The 21,384-nt window shown below is 33.0% G+C and overlaps 1 protein-coding gene across 6 annotated transcripts in view; it reads right to left on the bottom strand.

Moving 5' to 3' along the window:
* Nucleotides 1–21,384, bottom strand: part of PTPRK (protein tyrosine phosphatase receptor type K) — a 546,316-nt gene that overhangs the window by 15,579 nt on the left and 509,353 nt on the right. For 3 of the 6 annotated variants that reach the window (XM_082406089.1, XM_082406086.1, XM_082406085.1), the window contains exons 15-23: nt 18,978–19,138; nt 17,112–17,147; nt 12,661–12,845; nt 10,882–10,969; nt 9,708–9,784; nt 6,928–6,964; nt 5,524–5,621; nt 4,980–5,096; nt 60–214 (exon numbers count right to left, since the gene is read on the bottom strand). In XM_082406089.1, coding sequence (XP_082262215.1) covers nt 60–214; nt 4,980–5,096; nt 5,524–5,621; nt 6,928–6,964; nt 9,708–9,784; nt 10,882–10,969; nt 12,661–12,845; nt 17,112–17,147; nt 18,978–19,138 — 954 coding nt within the window. Of the gene's footprint in view, nt 1–59; nt 215–4,979; nt 5,097–5,523; nt 5,622–6,927; nt 6,965–9,707; nt 9,785–10,881; nt 10,970–12,660; nt 12,846–13,945; nt 14,289–17,111; nt 17,148–18,977; nt 19,139–21,384 lie in introns of those variants that run through there. The other 3 variants (XM_082406087.1, XM_082406088.1, XM_082406090.1) reach the window with 2 other exon arrangements.

Below are 21,384 nucleotides of genomic sequence, written 5' to 3'. Positions count from 1 at the left end.
TCTGGATATTTTTAAAAAGCTGGCTGCACCCAGTCAATGCCATTTGGACTACCACTTACCTGCAATGCACAACGATGGGGCCAGCGCTGGGAGGGTTGGAGAACTTGACCCGCCGGATAAAGGAAAGAAGGCCTGTAGCATGGTAGGGTACTCCATGGTCAGGCCAGCCGGTGAAATGGAACTGTTTAACTTCACGCATCTCACTGTATCCCCTCTGTGCAAACAGGTAAAGAAGTGTTTTCAAAAGGACCAAAATAGAGCCATTAAAGACAACCACGAGTACTAGACCTGATTGACAATGAAAAAAATGAGAAATTTATCAAAGATCATGCTTTTTCTGAAAAAGGATGCTGACATGGCCTAGGAGCTTACCTTTATTGTCAGACAACTGCCAAAGAGAGAAAATTAGAAGTCTTGCTCAGTTCTATAAGTCTGGGTAAATTTTATTTACCTTGACAGTCTGTTCCTTACTTGGAATGACAACACATAAAATGATTAGGGGAAAAGGAAGAAATGGGAAGTTAAAATGCTGCCCTACTGACCCAATGCACTGAGTTCTCAAGTGGTGTATAAAAGCAACTTTCTACTTTTCACCTCACAGAGATTTTGATGCCTTGCTTATCCATGTTGAAAATAGTTTTGAAGCATAGCATATAGGGATTTTCCAGAACAGTACTACTCTAGATTGGTTTGTAAAAATATACAGACAGCTAAACTGTTCTTTGGGCAGACTATTTTCCTAAACTCTGAAATAATTCAGCACACAGAGGATTATTTATGGCAACAAAAATACAAAATGAAAGAAGCAAAGCATCCATTGTTGTGTCCCTCTCCTGTTGGGTTAATTTAAGAGAACCCTTTCAATACACACTTCAAAGCTCTTCCCTTCCTTTTTGTTAAAAGAAGCCTGTAGATTGTAGTAGCAGTGCTTGGAGAATATAGATGAAATGCTGCGTAATTTATTTTTAAGAATCCACATTTGTAGCCCCCCAAACCCAATTATGATCCATATATTTCCAACTCTACTGTGAGATATCTGTGAATCTCAGTCTCACTTGTTCCTCAGAAAAGGTGGGAAAATTGCATTAAATAAATGAACTAAATTGAGAAAGTTTATCTTTAGATTCCATCTTAAACAGACTAATACCACACAAACCTTGGAAGCCACTGATCATATCTTATAATTCTTTTTCTTCCCCATTCCTAGTACAATACCATACACAAAGCAGGGCTCAACAAATAAGTATAATAGTGACAATGATAAACATCACCATGGAATTGTGCAAATAAAATCACTTTCTTAACTACTTTTCAAGTCAGCTCTGGTGAGGAATGCCATAAATTATTCAAAGATCTGACTTTAGACAATCACTTCATCTCCTCTGCGTTGATCCTTTTGCTGGAGTTGCTGTAAGGACCTTGCTCTTTTTAGAAAATTTTAATATTTGGCGATGCATGTTCCCTTACTGTTCATTTTACTTAAATATTCCTGAGTGATTTTCAAATATGTGATTTAAAAAAAAAAATCACTCTTTTTCAGTGTTTTTTCTAAATAACAAGAAAATAAATTAAAAATAAAACCCCAATAATGTTACAATTAGTATTGTGTCAAATCCATAACAAGGTATTAATGCCAAGTATTCCCATTCTGAGACATGGTGCGTGTTTCCATTTATTCACATCTTATTTTGTGTCCTTCAATACATTTTTGTGGTTTTATTCACTTAAGACCAGTATCTTTCTTGTTAAATATATTCCTGGACACTACAGAATTTTTTTTAATATTGTGAAAGATTTTTTAATATCTATATCTGTTTATTGCTAACATGAAGAAAAGCTAGGATATGAATATTTATCTTGAATTAGTCACTTAACTAAATGCTTTTTAGTTCCATTTAAAAACATTATCTCCTGTTTTCTTGGTATAAAATCATTACACCTTAAAATAATTTTGTCCCTTTTAATAGTTTTGCTGTTTATTCCTTTTGTTGTCTTATTTCATTTCCTAGAGCTTCCAAAAATGTTGAATACTAGTGAGGATGATTATCCACATTGCATTTCTGATTATAACTTCAATGCCCCTAGTTTTTCATTCCTTAACATGCATGCAACTGATTATTGTTGAATCACCTTTATCATGTTTAGCAAGTCTCCTTATTTTTCTAATATAATTAGAGTATGACTATAAATGTCTTTTAAATAAAATTAAGTGCATTACAATATCTATTAATAAAATCATATGGTTTTGCTCCTGTAATGCACTGAAATAATGAAATATCCTGCTAGATTTCCTACCACAGTTGTAAAATCCTTGCATTCTTAAAAAACAATCATGAAAGATCATGTTGTGATCTTTTCTTAATTCACTGCTGGATTCAAATTTTCAGCATGTTCTTGAATGAAATTGGTCTGCAATGTATGTGTGTGTACATACTTGAGAAAGGGAGAGAGAGATTGAAAGAGAGATAGAGACAGAGAGAAGAGCTTGAGAGAGTCCTATTTCTATGTGGTTCTGTTATCACAGTTATGCTAGCTTTTAAAATACATTTAGTTGGTTTTAATGATTTTCTATGGCCTAAATAGTTTGATTAACTTAGGCATTAGCTATTCATTAGTTATTCTTTAAAGGTTAAAGAAACCTCAATTATGAAACCATAATGCAATTTTAATGGCAAATTTTAACACTCTTTCTATTTTCTTTTACTATCTGTTCAGATTCCTAACCCTCTTTGAGTCAAATTTTGGAAGTTATTATTTGCTAGAATATCAGTGTACCTAGACTAAATCTGTCTCCAAGTTCACACGTACTATTTTTTATAATTTTCCTAATAGCACTGTAACTGTAGTTATACACCTTTTGTGTTGTCTAATGTTGCATATTTTGTTTTGATTGTTCTTCATTTGGAATTGACAAGTGGTTTAGTTACTTTATTCCTCTTTTCAAGGAAATAGCTCTTTGATTAAATTTATTCTTTTTTGTTTGTGTTTCAGTTTTATATTTAATTTTTCCTTTGTTTTATTGACTTTTTTTTCTGATTTTCTAGTTTTATGAATTTTCACAAGATTTTAGACTGCCTTTCAAAATACAAATCATTTTTTAGTAGATATTTTTCTCATAAGATAACTTGTGGGAAATTTTGACGTGAAATTGTTTATCTCTACAATATAATTTCAGTTTTAAGACTATAGTTCAAAGATTATTCAAAAGAGGCTTTGGTGATTTCTGAGCCTAATTTGGGGGATCGTTGGTCAGTGATTTGTTTTTATTTTCCATTGGATTTTGGAAACGTCTTGAGTTTTTGTTATATATTCAGATTTCCTTTATAACTAAGTTCATGATTGATTTTTTATAAAACATTAATGAACTTACAAGAAGAACGTATATTCCAAATTCTTTCTTTCCATAATAATGGGATCTAGCTATTCATTAAATCATGCTTGATGGTTCTTTTCTTGAAATCTCCTATATCTTTGCTTATTTTTTTCTACTTGATTTGTCTAAGAAATTTTCGTACATACTTTATAGTTGTGATCATCATAATTATGTTGTTCTGTATGATGGTACTTTCCATTTAATATTTCCCCTAATTATTTTTTATGATGGTAAAATTACTTATAAGTATCATTTGTAAAGAGTGGTATTTCCAGATCATAGATGTATAATTTAACTATCTATTGTGGACAGTTATGGTTATCTATAATTTTCCAAGACTATATATGAGTCATTGTATTTTAAATAAATTTCTTAGGATAGATTCATAGAAGGTAAGTTTCTTGGTCAAAGGACATCAATATTTTAAAGTTCTGTAGATACACTGCTTTACTGATTTACAGAGGGTTTATGCCAAGTTAAGTACGATCAGCTACATCTGAAAATATCTGTCTCACCATATCCTTAAAATCAATAAGGATTATCATTCTTTTTTAAAAAGTTCTGGTTGATTTCAAAGTACAAAATGGTATATCATGAGGTTAAACATTTTCAATAGGCTGCTTAGCAGTTGCTTTTTTGGGGGGGATTCTATTGTTTCCTTTCTATTTATATTAACGCTATGAATTAAGAATATTAAATAATCACAGATTTTTTTTGTTGTGTGTGCATCTTTTAATTAAAAATTTTTTGATACAGATAATTTTATACTTTTGTGTGGTCAAATTTATTAAACTTTTCTGCAACAATGTATGTTATTGCTCCTACGTCTTACTTCAGTCCACTTACACTGCCCACTCTGCTTCAGTCTTTCTGATCCTGTTAAAAAAAAGTCAGATCATGTTACTCCTGGGCTTAAACCCTCCAATGGCTGGCTACTTTTACCTATAATACAAACTAAAATCATCATAGTAGCTCATAAGGGCTCACTTATCTGGCTCTGTTATTTCTCTGACTTTATCTCATATTTCTTTCCCCTTCACTTACCCATCTCTGAATACCCTAGACTCCTGGCTGTTTCTCATGGTGAGAGGAATATCATGCCTCTAGGTCTCTGAAATGACTCTTCCCTCCATCAGGAATATTCTGCCTGGGACAACTTCCCTGGGTTATATAATAGTTATATCACTCACTCCCTCATTTCCTTCAAGCCTTACTCATGTTACTTTCTCAACAACTCTTTTCCTGATCATTCTGTTAAAACTGTAGGCCATTCCTTCCTCTACCTCAGCAATTTTCCCTACTTCCATTCCCAACATTATTTTTCTCCATGGTACTTTTCAAAATATATGATGTATTTGTTTATTTGTTAATTTTTATTGTCTTTCTCCCCTCAACAGATTATAAGCTCCACAGGAGCAGGGATTTAATATGTGTCCCAAGATTTAGAAACATGCCCGGCACATGTTCTGCTCTCAAATAAATATCTGTGGAATGAATGAATGAATAGATATGATAGCATCATCAAGACAAATCTTAACATGGATTTTAAGAAAAAAAACCAAACAGTTGCAATATACATATTTTTGTAGAACTTTAGGGTACTTACCCTTTCCAGGGTGAATGTCCTGACTACATATTCAGCAAGTGGTTCCATTTCTACACAAGTTACTTTGAAGTCACCATAAACTTCAGTATCATCAGGCCAATACTTATAGCACTTAACCTAAACAACAAAAAGTATATATAGGTGAACCTGAGTATATAATACACATTAACCAAGATGATTTAATTTCGGTGATAACTCTTCAGGTCACAATTAAAAGACAGTGTAAAAATCTATAAATGAGATAAAATAATCTGTTACACAATAAACAGAAAGATTTTGTGTAATTTCATAAAAACATACAAGCCTGATAATGCAATTAGATTCTAGTATAAAATCAAAGCTCATTTTATTTTATTATTTTATTTATTAAATAAGAAATAATTTCTCAGCAATCAAAGCCTCACTTAGGAGCACTCACTTGAAATGGTATGCCTAAGAATTTGTTTTCAAACAATTGAATGATATTCTATTTTAAGTGTGTTATGTTTTGCTATTCAACTTACAGTCATATTCTGTGACACACAGATTTTTTTGTGCCTCTTACCCGGCCAACTTCAACTAAATTTGTAACCATCACAATGCAGGCAGACTGCTCTTGCCAAATCATTCTCCAGAAATCATATACTGTTTCATGAACTGGGCCTATAAAAAATTAATTTGAATATTATGCTATCAGAGAAATTTTGTAGTTATTAAGAAGTTTAGATAAGATAAAAAGCAATATAAACTAAATGACCCAAAGAAGAAAAATTAAAGGTCTAACACAAAATGTCACTGAAAGTACTTAAATTCAGTTCATATCTAAATTCACACTAAAGGCAAAAACATAGGCATGTACAAGTTTGTTTGTTTCAGTTTGCCTTCTATGTTTTCAAATTCAGAAGAAGAAATCACTAGTTTTTAGGGTACTTATAACTGTCTCTAAGTTACTTTAATGCATCTTCATGTACACGTCAAAATAGGAAGTCTTACACCACCATCAACCAAACAGCACATATTACCAAATAAATATACACACATCATTTATAAACAGTGCATGTTTAGGGGTTAATGAAGAACTATCATACATATAAGGACACATTCTAATCTTACAGTATCATCTCTGAACTGCAAAACCAGCTACTGGGCTCTACTCTACCCTATACCATGAAACAAGAATATTATTCACCATGGATGATGTTTCTAACTTTAAAGAGTTTATAATTAAACTCAATTACACCAAAGATATGTGAAAAACACTTAGAAATGACCTCTGTCAAAAAAGCAAATTAACTTTTGTTTTACTTTCGTCTTTTATAAAATAAGATGTGCAGGTTTCTCTTCTGATGGTCAGTGGTCAGTTTGGGGAGATAACTAGAGTAGTTTTGGTGTTATTGTTAGTATACTTTTATTTCCCAGTATGCCACTATAACAAGATTTCTTTACTGTCTTCTTATTTTCCACGAAGAATGAACTCGACCAAGTTCCCTTTAGCCCTTTGTTTTGTCTTAGTCTTGACTTTAAAAAAATTGTTGCAAGACAGTCCAGTATCTCATTATAGCAGTGTTGGTCTTGGGTACTATCACGTGCCAGGCCGACAGACTCTGTTGCAAGAAAACAGGCACCTTACACAAGATGAGATCTAACTTGCTTTCATCAAAAAATAAGTAATTTCTCTGCCCATCCCTGTTGACTAGTGCTCTGGGACATCAGGATACTAAGAACCAAATCTGAAAACTACCAGCAGCTTCTCTTTTACTTTTAATTAAAAAAATAAATCAAGGTTTAATTTATATACATTTTAAATGGATAAAACAATTTGTATTATACAAATGAATAAAAAGCAGTGTTAATCAGAAAAGCTGATCTTTTTTTTTCAGTTAATTCAGATAAAATTACAAAAAAAAATCACATGGATGATTTAAGCAAGTTTGGTTACTCTATTACATTTAAAAAGGCAAAGTTTTACCTTGAGTTGCAATGTAGTGGCTCGGTCTCTGGTAGCCCTAAAATAGGAGAACAAATTGGTCATCATTTTATATCAGTGTCAGAAATAAATGAATGAAGGCATAAAAAGATGAAGACAACCACCTGTTAAGATTAAGTTACAGTAAAAAGTCCAGAAATGAGTAGTGAACTCATAGTTCACTTCTCAAACCTAGGTTATCTGAAAGGTAAAAATAAAGCAAAAATTAAATATTTTAAGGGCTCTGATTAAAATATATATTACATAATTGAGTTTTGTTTGCTAGGAAATAACTTCATAGATTTTGTTTGGTTTCACTAAAATGTTTATGCCTTCATGTTAATCTTTAGTCATTCATTCCTGGCAAAATTGTGTTCAAAAATACTAATTCTTATTTTATCATCCAAAAGTACAACACACTGCATTACAAATAGACAACGACATATTAGAACCATAAAAAAATAACAACATTCCAATGTTAGAGCTGGACAATGCATGTGTGCATCAAGTCAAAGTCCTGCTGAGATTTTTTAGAGGATATTTCTGTTCTATAATATGTTCAGGAATCTGCCAAAACTATTTTGTGTGTGCTGATAATATTAATTTACACACACATAATTATAGTACACACATATATAGGGAAAGAAATCTTTTAAAAAATGCATCTTATCCTGAACAAAAGGTTTAGTATTTCTTTCTTTCTTTTTTTTAGTGTGCCTTGAGTTCTATGTGGTTAAGCACTTAATATTGTTTCAATAAAGAAATTATTCCAGATAAGGGATAAGTTGTTAGCTGCTTTCAACTGGTTTGAATTCCAAAAGACCATGAATAGCAAAAATGTTAACGGTATAATAAGGTTAAGCTTTGACTTTGTTGTGTCTTGAGCAAAGGGCTTTAGTAAAAGCCTGAGTTAGCAATCTGGTCCTAACCAAAATATCCTTAAGACATTTGGTCCATGTCAAGGTTCTTGATATTTACAGGATCCCTTGGTTGTGTCCAAAATGTCCACAAGACCCTTAGTGTATGCTGAAAGGTCCTTAAAATTTGGTTCTATCTAAAATGTGCATGAGCTTACTAGGTCCATGACAAATGGTTTTGGATGGCACCAAATATCAAAGACTTTTGGCATGGACCAAATGTCTCCATGGACATTTTGGACAGGACGAAATATCAAGGACCTTTTGGCATGGACCAAATGTCTTATGGATGTTTCGGATAGGACCAAATGTCCTGCCAGGGTCTTGGCAGAAAACCAAGGTTAAGCTAAATAGGTAAGAACAAGTACAAATTTGTCAGAGAACTGCTGATATTTTTATTCTAGAGAGTAGACTGTTTAGTTTTCCATGTTGAGATGTCTGATAAATTTGAAATATTGAATGAGAGTAAAATGATGATCAGAAATTTAACCAATATACTCAGAGATTATACTTAATAAAATTCATTAATTCAAATATATAAATAATGACAATTCACAAAATAACAGTAAAACATGAGCTTAATAAATGTGATAAAAATTATTTTCTATTTATAGAAATTAGAAAAAGTTGGGTCCTCATTTTCATATCTTTTATATATCTAAAAATGTATCATATATGCTGCAATACTTGATATTTCTACCTTTTGCCTTACAATTAATGCATATTTAGAATTAATTAATTTCAGCACACCTAGGTTTGGATTATTTTTTTAATAAAATAGCTTAAGTTTAATGAGTGCTTAATATGTGCTAGGCATTGTGCTAAATGCTCAACATGAATTACTTCATTTAATTCTCACAACAAAATGATGAGGTTAGTGGTATTATTATTACCCCCACTGTAAAGATGAGGAAACTGAGGCACATAGAGATGAATCAACATTCTCACAATTTCCAGTGTGATTCTGAACCAGGAAGTATGAACAGAGCCTGTCCTTCTTATATGTAATGTAATATATTGCCTCCTTAATATTTTATTTTTTTTGATAATTACTTTCCATTAAATAAAGAATTTACATGTAGATATGTTTGTAACCAAAACTGAACAGCAGAATGTATGATCAAAACAAACTTTCATTTGTATGATTCAATATATATGTGCGATATGTGTATTTTACAAATGCAATTTAGTAATTATTTTGCCTAAGTAATTTTAATACTTTACAAACCAATACCACACACCACAAAATAGTCTCCCTACCCATTTTTAACATCAGAAGTCAAATGTGAAAAAGTAAAATTTCAGAAACACTAATACACATCATACTATCCAGCTTCTCACATATGTTTGGGGAAGGGTAAGGAATAAAAACCAGAAACAGAAACCATCAACAAATAAAACTCGAGTACATAATAAATTGTCAAAAGCTAAAAATGGTCCTGTTTTTCTAAACATAGAAAAGGGAAAGAGGTAAAATAGATCTTTACACATGTAAAGGAGTTACAAAAAAATGAACATAGGTATACCGTATGAGGCTAATTAGGGGAAGCATGCAGAGATAACTAGTAGTAAGCATTAGTAGTAACTGTAATTGAGTAGTTAACATTAAATATTTATAATAGGGTGCTGTTATTTACATATAGTGGTACTTACATCCCTGTACAGCCAAATCTACAGCCCAAACCAAAGTCAGGTGTGAAAGAAAGCACAACAACGTCAGTAAGTACTAGGACGTAGAACAAGGAAAAGTGTACAGTTTGTTCTTTATTTTAAAAAGCTAGCAATCACTTTATAGGTAATAACAAGCAAAAAGATTTACATATATAAGCCAACAAATTGGGCATACTGAAGGATAAAAATACTTACATCTATATAGTTGGCATTAATGTAATCTGAAGAAGGATCATCCTCAACAGGTTGCAAAATTACTCTGGAGTGATCATCTAAATTTTTTAAAGGATAAAAGAAAAGCTATTAAATTTTCCCCCTGTTCTGAGACAATGACCCTAGTAGAGACTTAAAATAATTCAGTGGTTAACAACTGATTATCCATAATATACTTTCAAAATTTCCTTGGATACCAGTCATTTGAAGAAATGCAAGAACATTAATGAGTTCATTACTTATTACAATGATAATATTCTGTTAAAAAGCTTCAATGACTAGCATCTTTATAGTCGGGAAGCTTTTAGAGGACATGATAATGTCTGACAAATTATCATTTGAGTCATAAATTTTTCTAAAGAACTGAACTTGCCTTAACTCCTAATCTTGCTTGTTAGGCATGATTTTATATGGGTGGGATCTTTTCTCCCCTTACTTTACAGCAAATGAGCCACAGAACTAGGGAGTGAATTTCGAACCCCTGCTCTCAACTTCTTATTTTGTGAGAGTCAAGGTTAAATTCTGATGTATTCAAAAGACAGTGTAAAATAATTTAAATTGAGAATAAAGTGGTCTAAGTAAATCAGCAGTTAGTTACAAGCTAAACTATCTGTTACTTTTCTTACTGCCCCTTTGGTTTCATATGATAATCAATTTATTTATCTCATGAATACATTGTAAAGACTTCATCAGGAGGAAGTCCCTTATTATAAGTAACATGGAACACCTGGGGTTCAGGCACTGGCTCCAAGAAAGGAAATATGGTATATGGAAAGAATAACACTCCCACCTTGAATATGTTTGGTGGAAGAGTTATAGCAATTTATGACTGAAAAAAATCCTTCGTATTTGTTATTCTAATATTTTCAGCTGTTAATGACACCCCCATGCATTTATGTGCAAACATAAAATCAAGTGGCACGTTATCTCCACACGGTGAAGAGTCTGAGTCAATTAATTAATGAGGATGATGACAATTTCTGAATCCCTGCCAATAGCCAATGCTGTTTTAATATTAAATAGATTATTTTATGAACAGATGTGCCACCCTCTGGGATTTTTTTAAAGTTTAAAACCATATAAGGAGGAATTCCAAATTACTCTTTATCTTCTACACAGAGTATTTACTTTCACCAAGAATTGTAAGAGAACTTACATGCTATAATGTTTCCATATCGGTTTTTTGCTCTATTTTGATCTTTTTTAGCTACATCCCAAGATGCTGACTGTCCTTCAAAGAAGCTCTAGAAAAAAAAAGCAAAATTAACAAGCACACTGAATTTTATTCCTTTTCTTGAATCAGGTCTGTCTGTTCTGAAGACCAAAATAGTAAAAGCCATCTTCTCAGGGAGGAAGGGAGTACTGCAGCAGTAAACAAGTTCAATTTTCAGACCTCAAAGCTTGTTTGTTGGACTCCTACTTGTTCATCTTGGATTGGACTGAGTTCAAATTAAGGACAAGAAACAACTTTAGGGGGAAAAAAAGGACCTTGAAAGTATTTCAAATTTAAGATCACCATAACTTTGTGAGATGGAACTAGAGGAAGCATCAAAAACTTCAAAACTACTTTTAATGAGCATCTTTCAAAAGTTTGCTTCCTTTAGCATTTCTAACAGGAAAAAGAAAACCTGTTTTTTCCCATAATTATTCATTAAATCGTGTGCAATACACCACATTTCAGTTTCTTTGAAGATCGTGGAAAGGACTGAGTCTCTACAAGAGACCATATGGAAATTAAAGAGTCACTATCTCCAAGAATCTTGGAACAGATGAAATTGTTGATTGGTTTAATTACCATATGCAGCAATTTAAAATATGGGTATAGATTTCTTTTTGCAGAAAAACTTAAACTTTGCTCAACACAGGAAATGGGGTCTTCAAAGAGTCAACGGTCTTTGAAGTGAGGTACACAAGAATATACATGTAATGAACAAAAAAAAAAAAAACCCAGCTCTGGCAGAATATTGTAATTCCTTGCACTGTTTTGTTTCCACAGCATAGTGTTTCCTGCATATATCTAAAACCAACATTCAAAATTCAAAAATAAATTTACTCACTCCCAAACTAAGGTATAACAAGTAATCTTAAATAAAAGGTAGTGTTTAGAAGATTCCTTACGAAGTTAGATGTATTTTAGGTGGTCTTTCAAAGTAAAGTACTGCTTGTTCTCTTTTACTTTAGGTATGTGTGTATAGTGGTGGAGGAACTTTCTTCTACACCCCAGACTGATACTTCTCAGTAATTGAAAAGTGTCAGAGGAACTGTTTCTTTTTTGCTATACTATGTTTATTGGGATGGTTAGTTTAAATCACTTCCTTTGTAGTATAATCTTGGTATTTTGGTTTGAGTAGCAAGGGGCAATAAAGATGAAAGAAGAATTTCCCATGTCCTTTTTTGGGCTTCTTTTTATTGCCTGGATTTTCCGTGCTCTGTTTTTCTTCCCAGTCCCCCTCAACCTATAATCCTCAAAACAAAACTCAGAGTGACAAGTAGTACATTTAGGGCACAAAGCTAGATCTTATTTCTCAACAAAGGGTCAACAAGCAAAGAGGCAGAAAAGCATCCACTGCTTAGGTCTTTCAAATAGCAGAACCTGCAATGATACAATGGGACTCAAGGTATCTTGCTATGGATTTTTGAGTGGGGGAAATATAAAGTCTAACAAAGTGGTTTTTAAATAACAGTCAAATAAATTATGGGATCCAATATTTTTTTATTTCTTAAAATGAATTTTGACCCAGATATATCCCCAGGAAGTACCCTTTTCTTTCAATCCATCTACCCCCCTCTCCTCATACGTACACTTGATTGTACATTTGCAAAGAAAGGATTAGACAGTCTACAGAGTATTCCACTGCTTGCTATGTTAAAGCTGTTAAATGGTGCTGGGTATCATGGTTAGAAATGAAATTCAACATAGTATTGAAACTTTCACCTCATATTCCTCTTTGAACCCATAGCTGTCTGATGTCTTCATGAGATTAATGTGCTGCAGTAAGTCGGCTACCCTGATGGCTGGGTGCAGCTGTCCCGTCTGGTAAGGGGATTCTGTCCCCTCACACAGGTAGCGAGGTACATCCAGAAGACGACTGGATTCTGCTGTAGCACTGTGGTTCTCATCTGCCATTTTTCAGATTCCAGAAGATTAAAAAAAAGACAAAGTTACCTTGTTTAATATATATCTATGCAAATAAGATTTTAAGATCTTATGATCTTTCTGATAATAGGAGGAAGGGAAAGAAATATAGTATAGACCTAGGGCAGCATCCCTATAAAGACAAAGCCCTTTACTTCAGCTCAAGGTGGGAGGTCAGGGTATATCATGTGTATATCAGTAAGACAATACATGCTGTGAGATGTAGAGAGAGACACCTGATCCACTTTTAAAAACTGTAAGTGGGAGATTTTGCTGAGTTCTGACTTTTTCTTGTACCTGCAGTCAGAGCAGTATAGAGTGGGACCAGAAGATCAAGTTGCCAACTGGAGAGTGTTTTCATTGTTGATTAAATTGAACAAATTCTTTCCCACCCATATCCCAACCTCCCTCTAGGCAACCCATCCCCACAGGGTTGCTCTTCTTGCCCTGTGGCCGTACTATGCCCTTCCACCTCCGGCTTTTTACCACGATACACTCCCAGACTGGGAAACATGAACATTCTACAGAATCAGCCCCTGGGCCCACTACGTCTGCTAGCCAGGTTACATGTGCATTTATACTTGATCTCCATTCCCTTGGTTTATTATTATTGTTGTGTTTTTATTGCTGATACATTTTGACTTTTCTGGCTACTGTATAAAAGAAACGGGGGTATGTCTCTGGGGCAAAATATTTAGGAACTTCCTCTGGAATTCTTCCTCGGCCCATCGAGGCTGAGCTACAAAGCACCTGCTTTGTGTTCCCATGGCCTCCTGTTCTCCTACATTCATTTCACTTACAGTGTATTTTAATCATTTACTTACTGATCTATTTTCCTCACTAAACTCTCAATACTTAGCATGTAGAGACAACAGTCATATTTTTCTCCTTATTCTTAGTGCCTGGTGCAAAGCAGTCACTCAATACATATTTCAATGACTCAGTTAGTTAAAAATCCATTAAATCCCTCACCACCCACATTTAAGTATAGGCCCCACCTCAACTGTGTTGTTAGCTTAAAATGAAAAGGAACTCTTAAGTCTCTGTCATAAGAAGGAAGAAAAGAACAAGAACATTTTACCTCTGAAAAATAAATATTATTTTAATGACCACAGTACTAATCATTACAATGAGAAGAAGCATGCTTATAGTCAGCACATTTAAACTTACCATGTTAAAAAAAAAAACAAATGTTTTAAGGGGTGTTACTTTAGAAAACATTACACTGCCATACTCATTAACAGAGGAGAAAATACACTCTTAGGGGAACTTTTGTTTTAATGATAATGCATACTGTAGAGAACGATATTTAGTTAACAGTTAAACATATTTCAAGTGCTGGTACATTTGCCTGTTCTATCACCAACTCTACAAATAGGATATGGCAAAAAATGAATTGTTGTCCCCATGATAAACATGTTTTCTTCCTGGAGAAGGAAAAAAAAAAAAAAAAAAGGACCCCACAATCAGATTTGTATGCTTCTATAATTTAGCTTGATTGCATTTACTTTACTTTCTCTTATTAGAATGAATGCATTTTTTCTTTTTGAATTTACTTCTAAAACTCTACATTGAACTAAAAAAACAAAAAAACAAAACTCTGCTGGATTCTTTTGTGACCTAAAAACACCCAAATGAATTAATGCTCTTTACTCTGGTTTCCCACCCCTCTACACACAAACATTTGCTAGCAAACATGATTTATGAGAGTTTCCTGTTTTTTCTATGAGACAACACTCAATTGATCTATCTTTGCTAAACTACTGTAATCAATACACTGACATAAAGAATATATACATCTCCCCAATAAAATTAAATTCAGAAGCCACCGATTTGGGCACTATCACAGAATATAAAGCTTAGGATGAGAAGTAAAGAGAACAACGTCAGGGAGGCAAAACGCAATGACCCAAGCTGGAGTAAGGTAGTCAGTGCTCTGTGAAGCAGCCCCAGAGCGCACATTGCACCTGCTGGAGCAGTGGAATATTTACATTTGTAAAAGGCTCAATGAGAAACACAGAATTCACCCATATTCCAAATCTTACATGATTATGTCTCAATATGAAGTAGACAGTGCCTTTTGTTTTGCATTAAGCTTTAATACAGTAGTACAATGAGCAGTATTTTTTAAAATAATCACACATGAATTATTAATCTCTATACATTTCTACCTCATTAAATTACCTAATAATGTGACTAGAAGTAAGAGTACATGTACTAAGCATTATCCTTATCACACATTTAAGAATAACTTCAAATATTTCCTTGATGGAAAGGTTTCCTAGAGTTCTTTGTAATACACTTACCAGTTATAGGGACTTTAACCCAATGAAGCAGTAGAACACAAAAAACAAAAATATGAATCAATACAAAAATTTCTAACTTCTTTTTAAATCAGTAAGCAGATATTAATATCAAGCAATATTTGAAGTGACTTCAAAAATTGCTTTATAAATACAAAATCAACTGGATGCAAAACAACTGTAAACACGGTGATTCCAAGAATGATGAAAAAATGCAACAAATCATTTCTAAATCTGGTATGATTAACGAGCTTTTTAGCTTTTAAGAAGAAATATAAAAAAAAAATCAGCTTGACTTTCAAAGTGAAATAAAATGCACAATGACCGTTTAAATGAACAGATTTTATAACTCTATTGTGTTAACTCTAGCCTTCCTTAAACAAAAATATCCTCTTTCACAGGGAAAATTATTACAATAATCTTTTAAACTTTATACATTATCTCCTTTTCTCTTTACTAAGCTCTGAGGAAAAGGTATGGTAAGAAATATTATATTACTTTACAGATGGAGAAGCAAAGACAAAGGTATTTTCATGAGTTCATACTGTGAGTCCACAAGAGGACTGAGACTTAGACCTAATTCTACATGTCCTTGAATATTACTGTAATGAAATTTTAATAGTGAGGTAACTATCTTTTTCCTTGAGTTTTTAATAACTTAATTGAATTTAACTTATTAGTTTGATGCTGACAGCATTCTACAGTGCTCAACAGAAGATGACATTTTCAGAGGCATTTGATGCCTCCCAAAGATCATGATTCCTGGCTCCTTCCTACGTGATCAGACCATCCCTTGGGGCAAGTTCCCCAGCTCACTTCCCTGCCATTACTGGTGTGGACATCAAAGGGAGAGTGCAATCAGAGACAGATTCTTTTAGAATATATTTTTATATTATAAAATTATAATTTTTAATAATTATTTTAGTGAAAAAGAGGTATATTTTGCTTAACTGAGTTAGTTGTATTGTTCCAACATATTTTTAAAATATAATTAAACATTGAATATATGGATAATAAAAACATGCGTAAGCTAATGTTTTATGTTCAAAGAAATTTAAATATAAAACATGAGAACTGGGAACTTTTAAGATACATTTATCTGGCAATTTCTACACTTCTCTGGTTAAATCTTAAATATTAGAAGCACGGGGATCAAACTGATAAGACAACTTGCGAACATACGAGCAAGCTGGTCATGAATCATTGGTGTATAATCAGTCAAGGAATAGAGTACAAATTGAAATGAAACTCATTCTATTCTTAAACATACAGTTGGATTAAACATTATTTTAATTTTAGAGCTGAAAAGGTCTTATTCATCACTAGCAATATCAGTTGTCTTAGATGTTATATAGTGGTAAATCTTGGCTTATTCTAAATTTGTTGAAAGATAACACTTATGTAAGATGCACGTAGAATGCAAAACTCCATATCAATATTGTAGCAACTTTACCTGCATTTATAAATTCTTAACAAAGACAAAACTAAACCACATGCACACATTCCTAATGTTTACTTGGAAATGTGTTCTTTAGTTGCTATAAAATTAGGAGGATTTAGAAAATCCCTTTAAATCAGGTAGATTTTTATATATAAACTAATTATTCAGGTAGCACTGGCCCCTGAAATGTGTGCATTTGGGTTCATTCTACTTACTTGCATATATAAACATTAGTTATATATTGGGGGCCCTTGTACTTTCACTCCAAATCTAACAGAACCAAGAATGAAAGAATATGTTGTTTTAAAAAAGCATACCTTACTAATTTGAAATGCACTAGATCTAATTGTGTTGACCACAGTTGCTCTCTTTGATAAAACCAGGACTATATTTTCAAAATCAAACTGCTTCCTGTGCTGTAAATAATTACTGCGTAGACAAAGCTATAACCCATGCAAGGAGGGATGATCCATGCAAAAAAGGATGACAAAGAATTAGGGCCTCACCTAACACAGCAGTCGGCACGAGTGGATCATTGGGCACTGTAGGAAAACAAAGCTCATGAAGGAACATATTGCCCTAAAGTTGTATTTTATGCTCTTTTTTTGCTTTAAAATAGATTTATCATTTCTTAAGAAATATAACTATTAAACTTTCTTTGATTACTATAACCTGCAAAGGTAAAATTCTCTTTTTCAAAGCTTGGGTTATCTCAAAATACCAGGAAAGGTGCATCTATAAATATATTTCAGTAGTCAGTTCAATTTTAAAAGCCAAGAAGATTCAGCATGACATTATAAAGATTATAAAATTAAGGGGGAAAAAACATGTATTTTAGATTTATCAAGTGTGAGGTACTTAGAGAAGTAATTATCTTATATTCATTCCAAATAAATTTTTTTAGTTAACTTTGGGAAATAGATTTAATCCTTTCTCCAAGTTCATAAGTGTATATTTATAGTTATACTGCTAAATTCAAGCCTCCTAATAAGGTACACAGTCAGTAGATAGAAAAGCTTTGGAAACAAAAATCCTTTCAAATCCTTAACTGATTAATTTTTAAATCAAGTGGTTAGAGAGATGATACATCTATATTTTTAACAAAACTTACTTTCAACAATAATAAGATTTTATGTTTTTCTCTATCATTTATCTTATAGTGAAATGAAAATAAAATAGATCAGAAAAGCTTTATCATTATCAAAACTAAATCCAAAATGACTCATTACAACATTTCTAACTAATAATTTGGTGTAGATATATATCAGAGAAAATGATGGCCAATAACTACTAAAAGTTTTCACCAAGCTGAACATTTCAGAAAAAAATTCCTTTCTGAAAAGCCATAAATGCATACAAGCTACAAATACTTTATTTTCTCAATCTTACCATTCCATATGTTTATAATCTGTACCGAAAATAATACTTCTATTGTTTACTTCTTTCCTTATACATGTGCTTCCCAAACTGAGGTAAACATATCTCTGGGATCTGTGACAAAATGCCTCTGTGTACACAAGGCCAAGGATAAACAAAATTTGCCTTCTTCAAGTACCAATTTTACTTGGGGATTTGAAGAGACAGTCAGGTAATTTAACTTAAAGTAACAAAATAAAGACAGTGTTATAGAACAAGATATAAAAATCAAAGAAAATTCGAAGATAAACAATAATACTGATTGTGAGGCAGTATACTACTTCAGAGGAAATATTTTAAAAGACAGTATTTTAAAAGATCTGCCTTCATAGATCAACATGAGGTATTCTTAACATGGATAGGTGAATGGATGGATTTCACCATTCCCTGCCAATCCCTCAATTCAAGTAAACTTTTGGACTTCACACCAGATACTTAAGAGTATGTAGATTCCTCTTTTCCCTGGTTAACTTTTTATTACTGAAATTCTCCAGAAGTCTATAGAATAATTAAATAGAATAACTTTCCCATGCCAATAACTCCCAGAAAGAATTATGATATTTCTTATCTCAAAAGGAACTTTATCTTACACAAAGGAAGACTCAAATGGCAAAACAATTATAAATAAATTCTGACATGAACTAATTTTGTGTAGGCAATCAAGTATATTTTAACCTAAAGCAATAACGTAAGATTTGGTGAGTGGTATATGGATATGTCTTATAACATAGTAATAAAATTCATACCGTTTGAAGTTCAACTAAATCCAATATCAAGACTGAAAATAAGCTTTCTGATAAACTCCATAATATTCTATATCACTTTTTCTCTTTCCAGCTACTTTTCCCATCTCTCTTTCTTGTTTCCCCTCACTATTCAAAAGGTAATGTGTTGAATTCAGAGAGACATTAAAGAACTTTAAAAATCTTTGATTAAAATTTTGATGAAGAACTTACATCTTGGACTAAAATTATGTTGGTCCATGAAGGTGATGGAAAGAGGGTCTTCTGCATGCAGAGTGCTCTGATCAGCATAACTTCGATCCATAGCATTCACCATGTGCGTCATCTCCTGCCGGATGTTCCCCAGGGCATCTTTGCGTTTTTTAGCAAGCTTGCTGCCAAGACAAACACCAAAGGGAAACCTTAGCGTGAGGCTTGAAGGAGAGTTGACACCAGCAGTAAATAGTTCAGGGAAGCCCGAGGATAAGAATACAGATTTGGTTTAGAAACTCTAAAAACATGTCATAATTTCAGGAATTAAGTTTGACATCCAAACGATATTTGTTGATTGCTATAAAATTGTTTTGTCATATGGATATTTCAGCATTCAAGCTGTCAACCCAAATGTCTCATCACTTCTTGTATTTTATCATTAAAATAAAATATCATAAAGCATGACTATACTTTATTAAAACAGTAAGTAAATACTTCCTTAGTAGAGTTGCTCAAGGAAAACTTAAGCTAATGCTAAATTTTGGTTTTCCTCCTGGGTGATTAACACGCTTGAGCAACTTTTAGAAGTTCTTCTGGGGGAATAACATGACTACTTTTTCAAGTTTATTTTACTATAGTCATCCAACTAAAATAGATAAGGAAATCCCATTCTTCACTCTTTGTTCTACTGTTCAGTAAAAATGCAACATGTAGAATTAACATATGTAGCAATATATTTATAACATTAATCCAAACCTAACCTAGAAACTTGTAGAATCAACCACAGCTAGATATAATGCAAATACTCAGGAATATATGGGAAAATTATATACTTTATAAGAAAAGTACTTTGAGAAAAGTTTGGAAAATGCTATGCAGAGATATTATACAAATGATCATAATACTGAATGACAAACATGGTCAAATCCTAAAAATGTGTTTCAGAACCCCATGGCAGAGTACCAAGTACAGAATGGCCTTACGAATGCAGCAAGGCAAATGACACAGGGGATTTGGAAATTAGCAGAGTTAGACTTTTGAGCTACTCAAACACTGATATCTTTATCTTACATACCAAGGATGTGAAATACATTCTGGTTCTTTGTGAATGTTACTCATGAAACATGCAGTTAAAAACCTATTAAAGGCATATAAAACATTTATCTCACATTAATAAGGCACTCTAAAAAGAAATAAAGAAACTCTAAATGCCTGTAGTAGCCAGATTATGTTTCTAAGTTTATGGCAGCAGTTTACGTTGCTTTGGAAGTATTTTTTAGTTGTTTTAAGAGTAACATTTCTCAGCTGGATTATTAGCTAGGATAAATTCTTCTGATTCTCATGAGTATCTGTACTAGAGTAAATATACTACAAATACCTAAAAAAAAAAAAGACTTATTTAGTAGTTGTGTTTATGTCCAAAGGCTTTTCCTTTAGAAAATTAATCTGGTGATTTGAGAGCTACTCATGTGTAGGATATTTTTCTTTGAGAATTATAGTACTTGGCCTCAGGGGTACATACCCAACAGTACCCAATATATTGACATAGCAGATCTGATACCTAAGTAAGATAGTCATAAACTAGGCTTTAGGGATGGAAATGGCATTAATTTTTTAGAAATAATAATAATGATAAGGACAGTATTATCAGTAAGAAAACAATGACAAAACTGTAACAAGAACTACCACCACCACCATCATCACTACCACTACACCATCACAACCACTGTCACCACCACCATCACTACCACTACACCATCACAACCACTGTCACCAGCACCATCACTACCACTACCCCATCACAACCACTGTCACCACCACCATCACTACCACTATACCATCACAACCACTGTCACCACCACCATCACTTAGTAGCAATATTTGCTCTATTCACTGAAAGATCTCTTATCTCTTTTTTCTAGGTTAGGGGGCAAAAACCCTGTAAAACCCTTACAGGTTTCACACTGGGAACATAAATAGTGCTGTTGCCTGTGATGAGACACCACATGGTAGGGTGGGGACTGCAGAGAACTGGAGAGCAGTTTAGGGGGCAACTTGCCTAAGTGAATATTGGCATTTGATCCCAGAGTTGAGTTTCTCATTTTAAAATTATTTTTAAAGAGAAGTCATGACTCTGAATATTTATGTTAAATTTCCTTATTCTTTCAAGTGGTTCTATTTTTTGAAAGAGTGTGTGGGGCAAATTACACATCAGCAGGTCATATGTTAGTCTATAGGCTTCACTTTCCAAACTTACCTCTAGGACATTTCCAAACTTACCTATAGGATATTTGTTCTTTGACCTACAGTGTTTTTTTACCTCTAATATCTGGTTAACTTCCATTCTGTCTTGCCTCATCAGGGAGACTTCTCTGACTGAACCCAATACAACCTGTCTCAGGTTAGGTTTCCCTGGTAGGTATTTTTA

The sequence above is a fragment of the Balaenoptera borealis genome, assembly GCF_965194805.1.
Source record: "Balaenoptera borealis genome assembly, chromosome: 9".
In the NCBI taxonomy this organism is placed as follows: domain Eukaryota; kingdom Metazoa; phylum Chordata; class Mammalia; order Artiodactyla; family Balaenopteridae; genus Balaenoptera; species Balaenoptera borealis.
The sequence above is the reverse complement of the archived record's forward strand: the minus strand, read 5'-3'. Positions and strand labels throughout refer to the sequence as shown.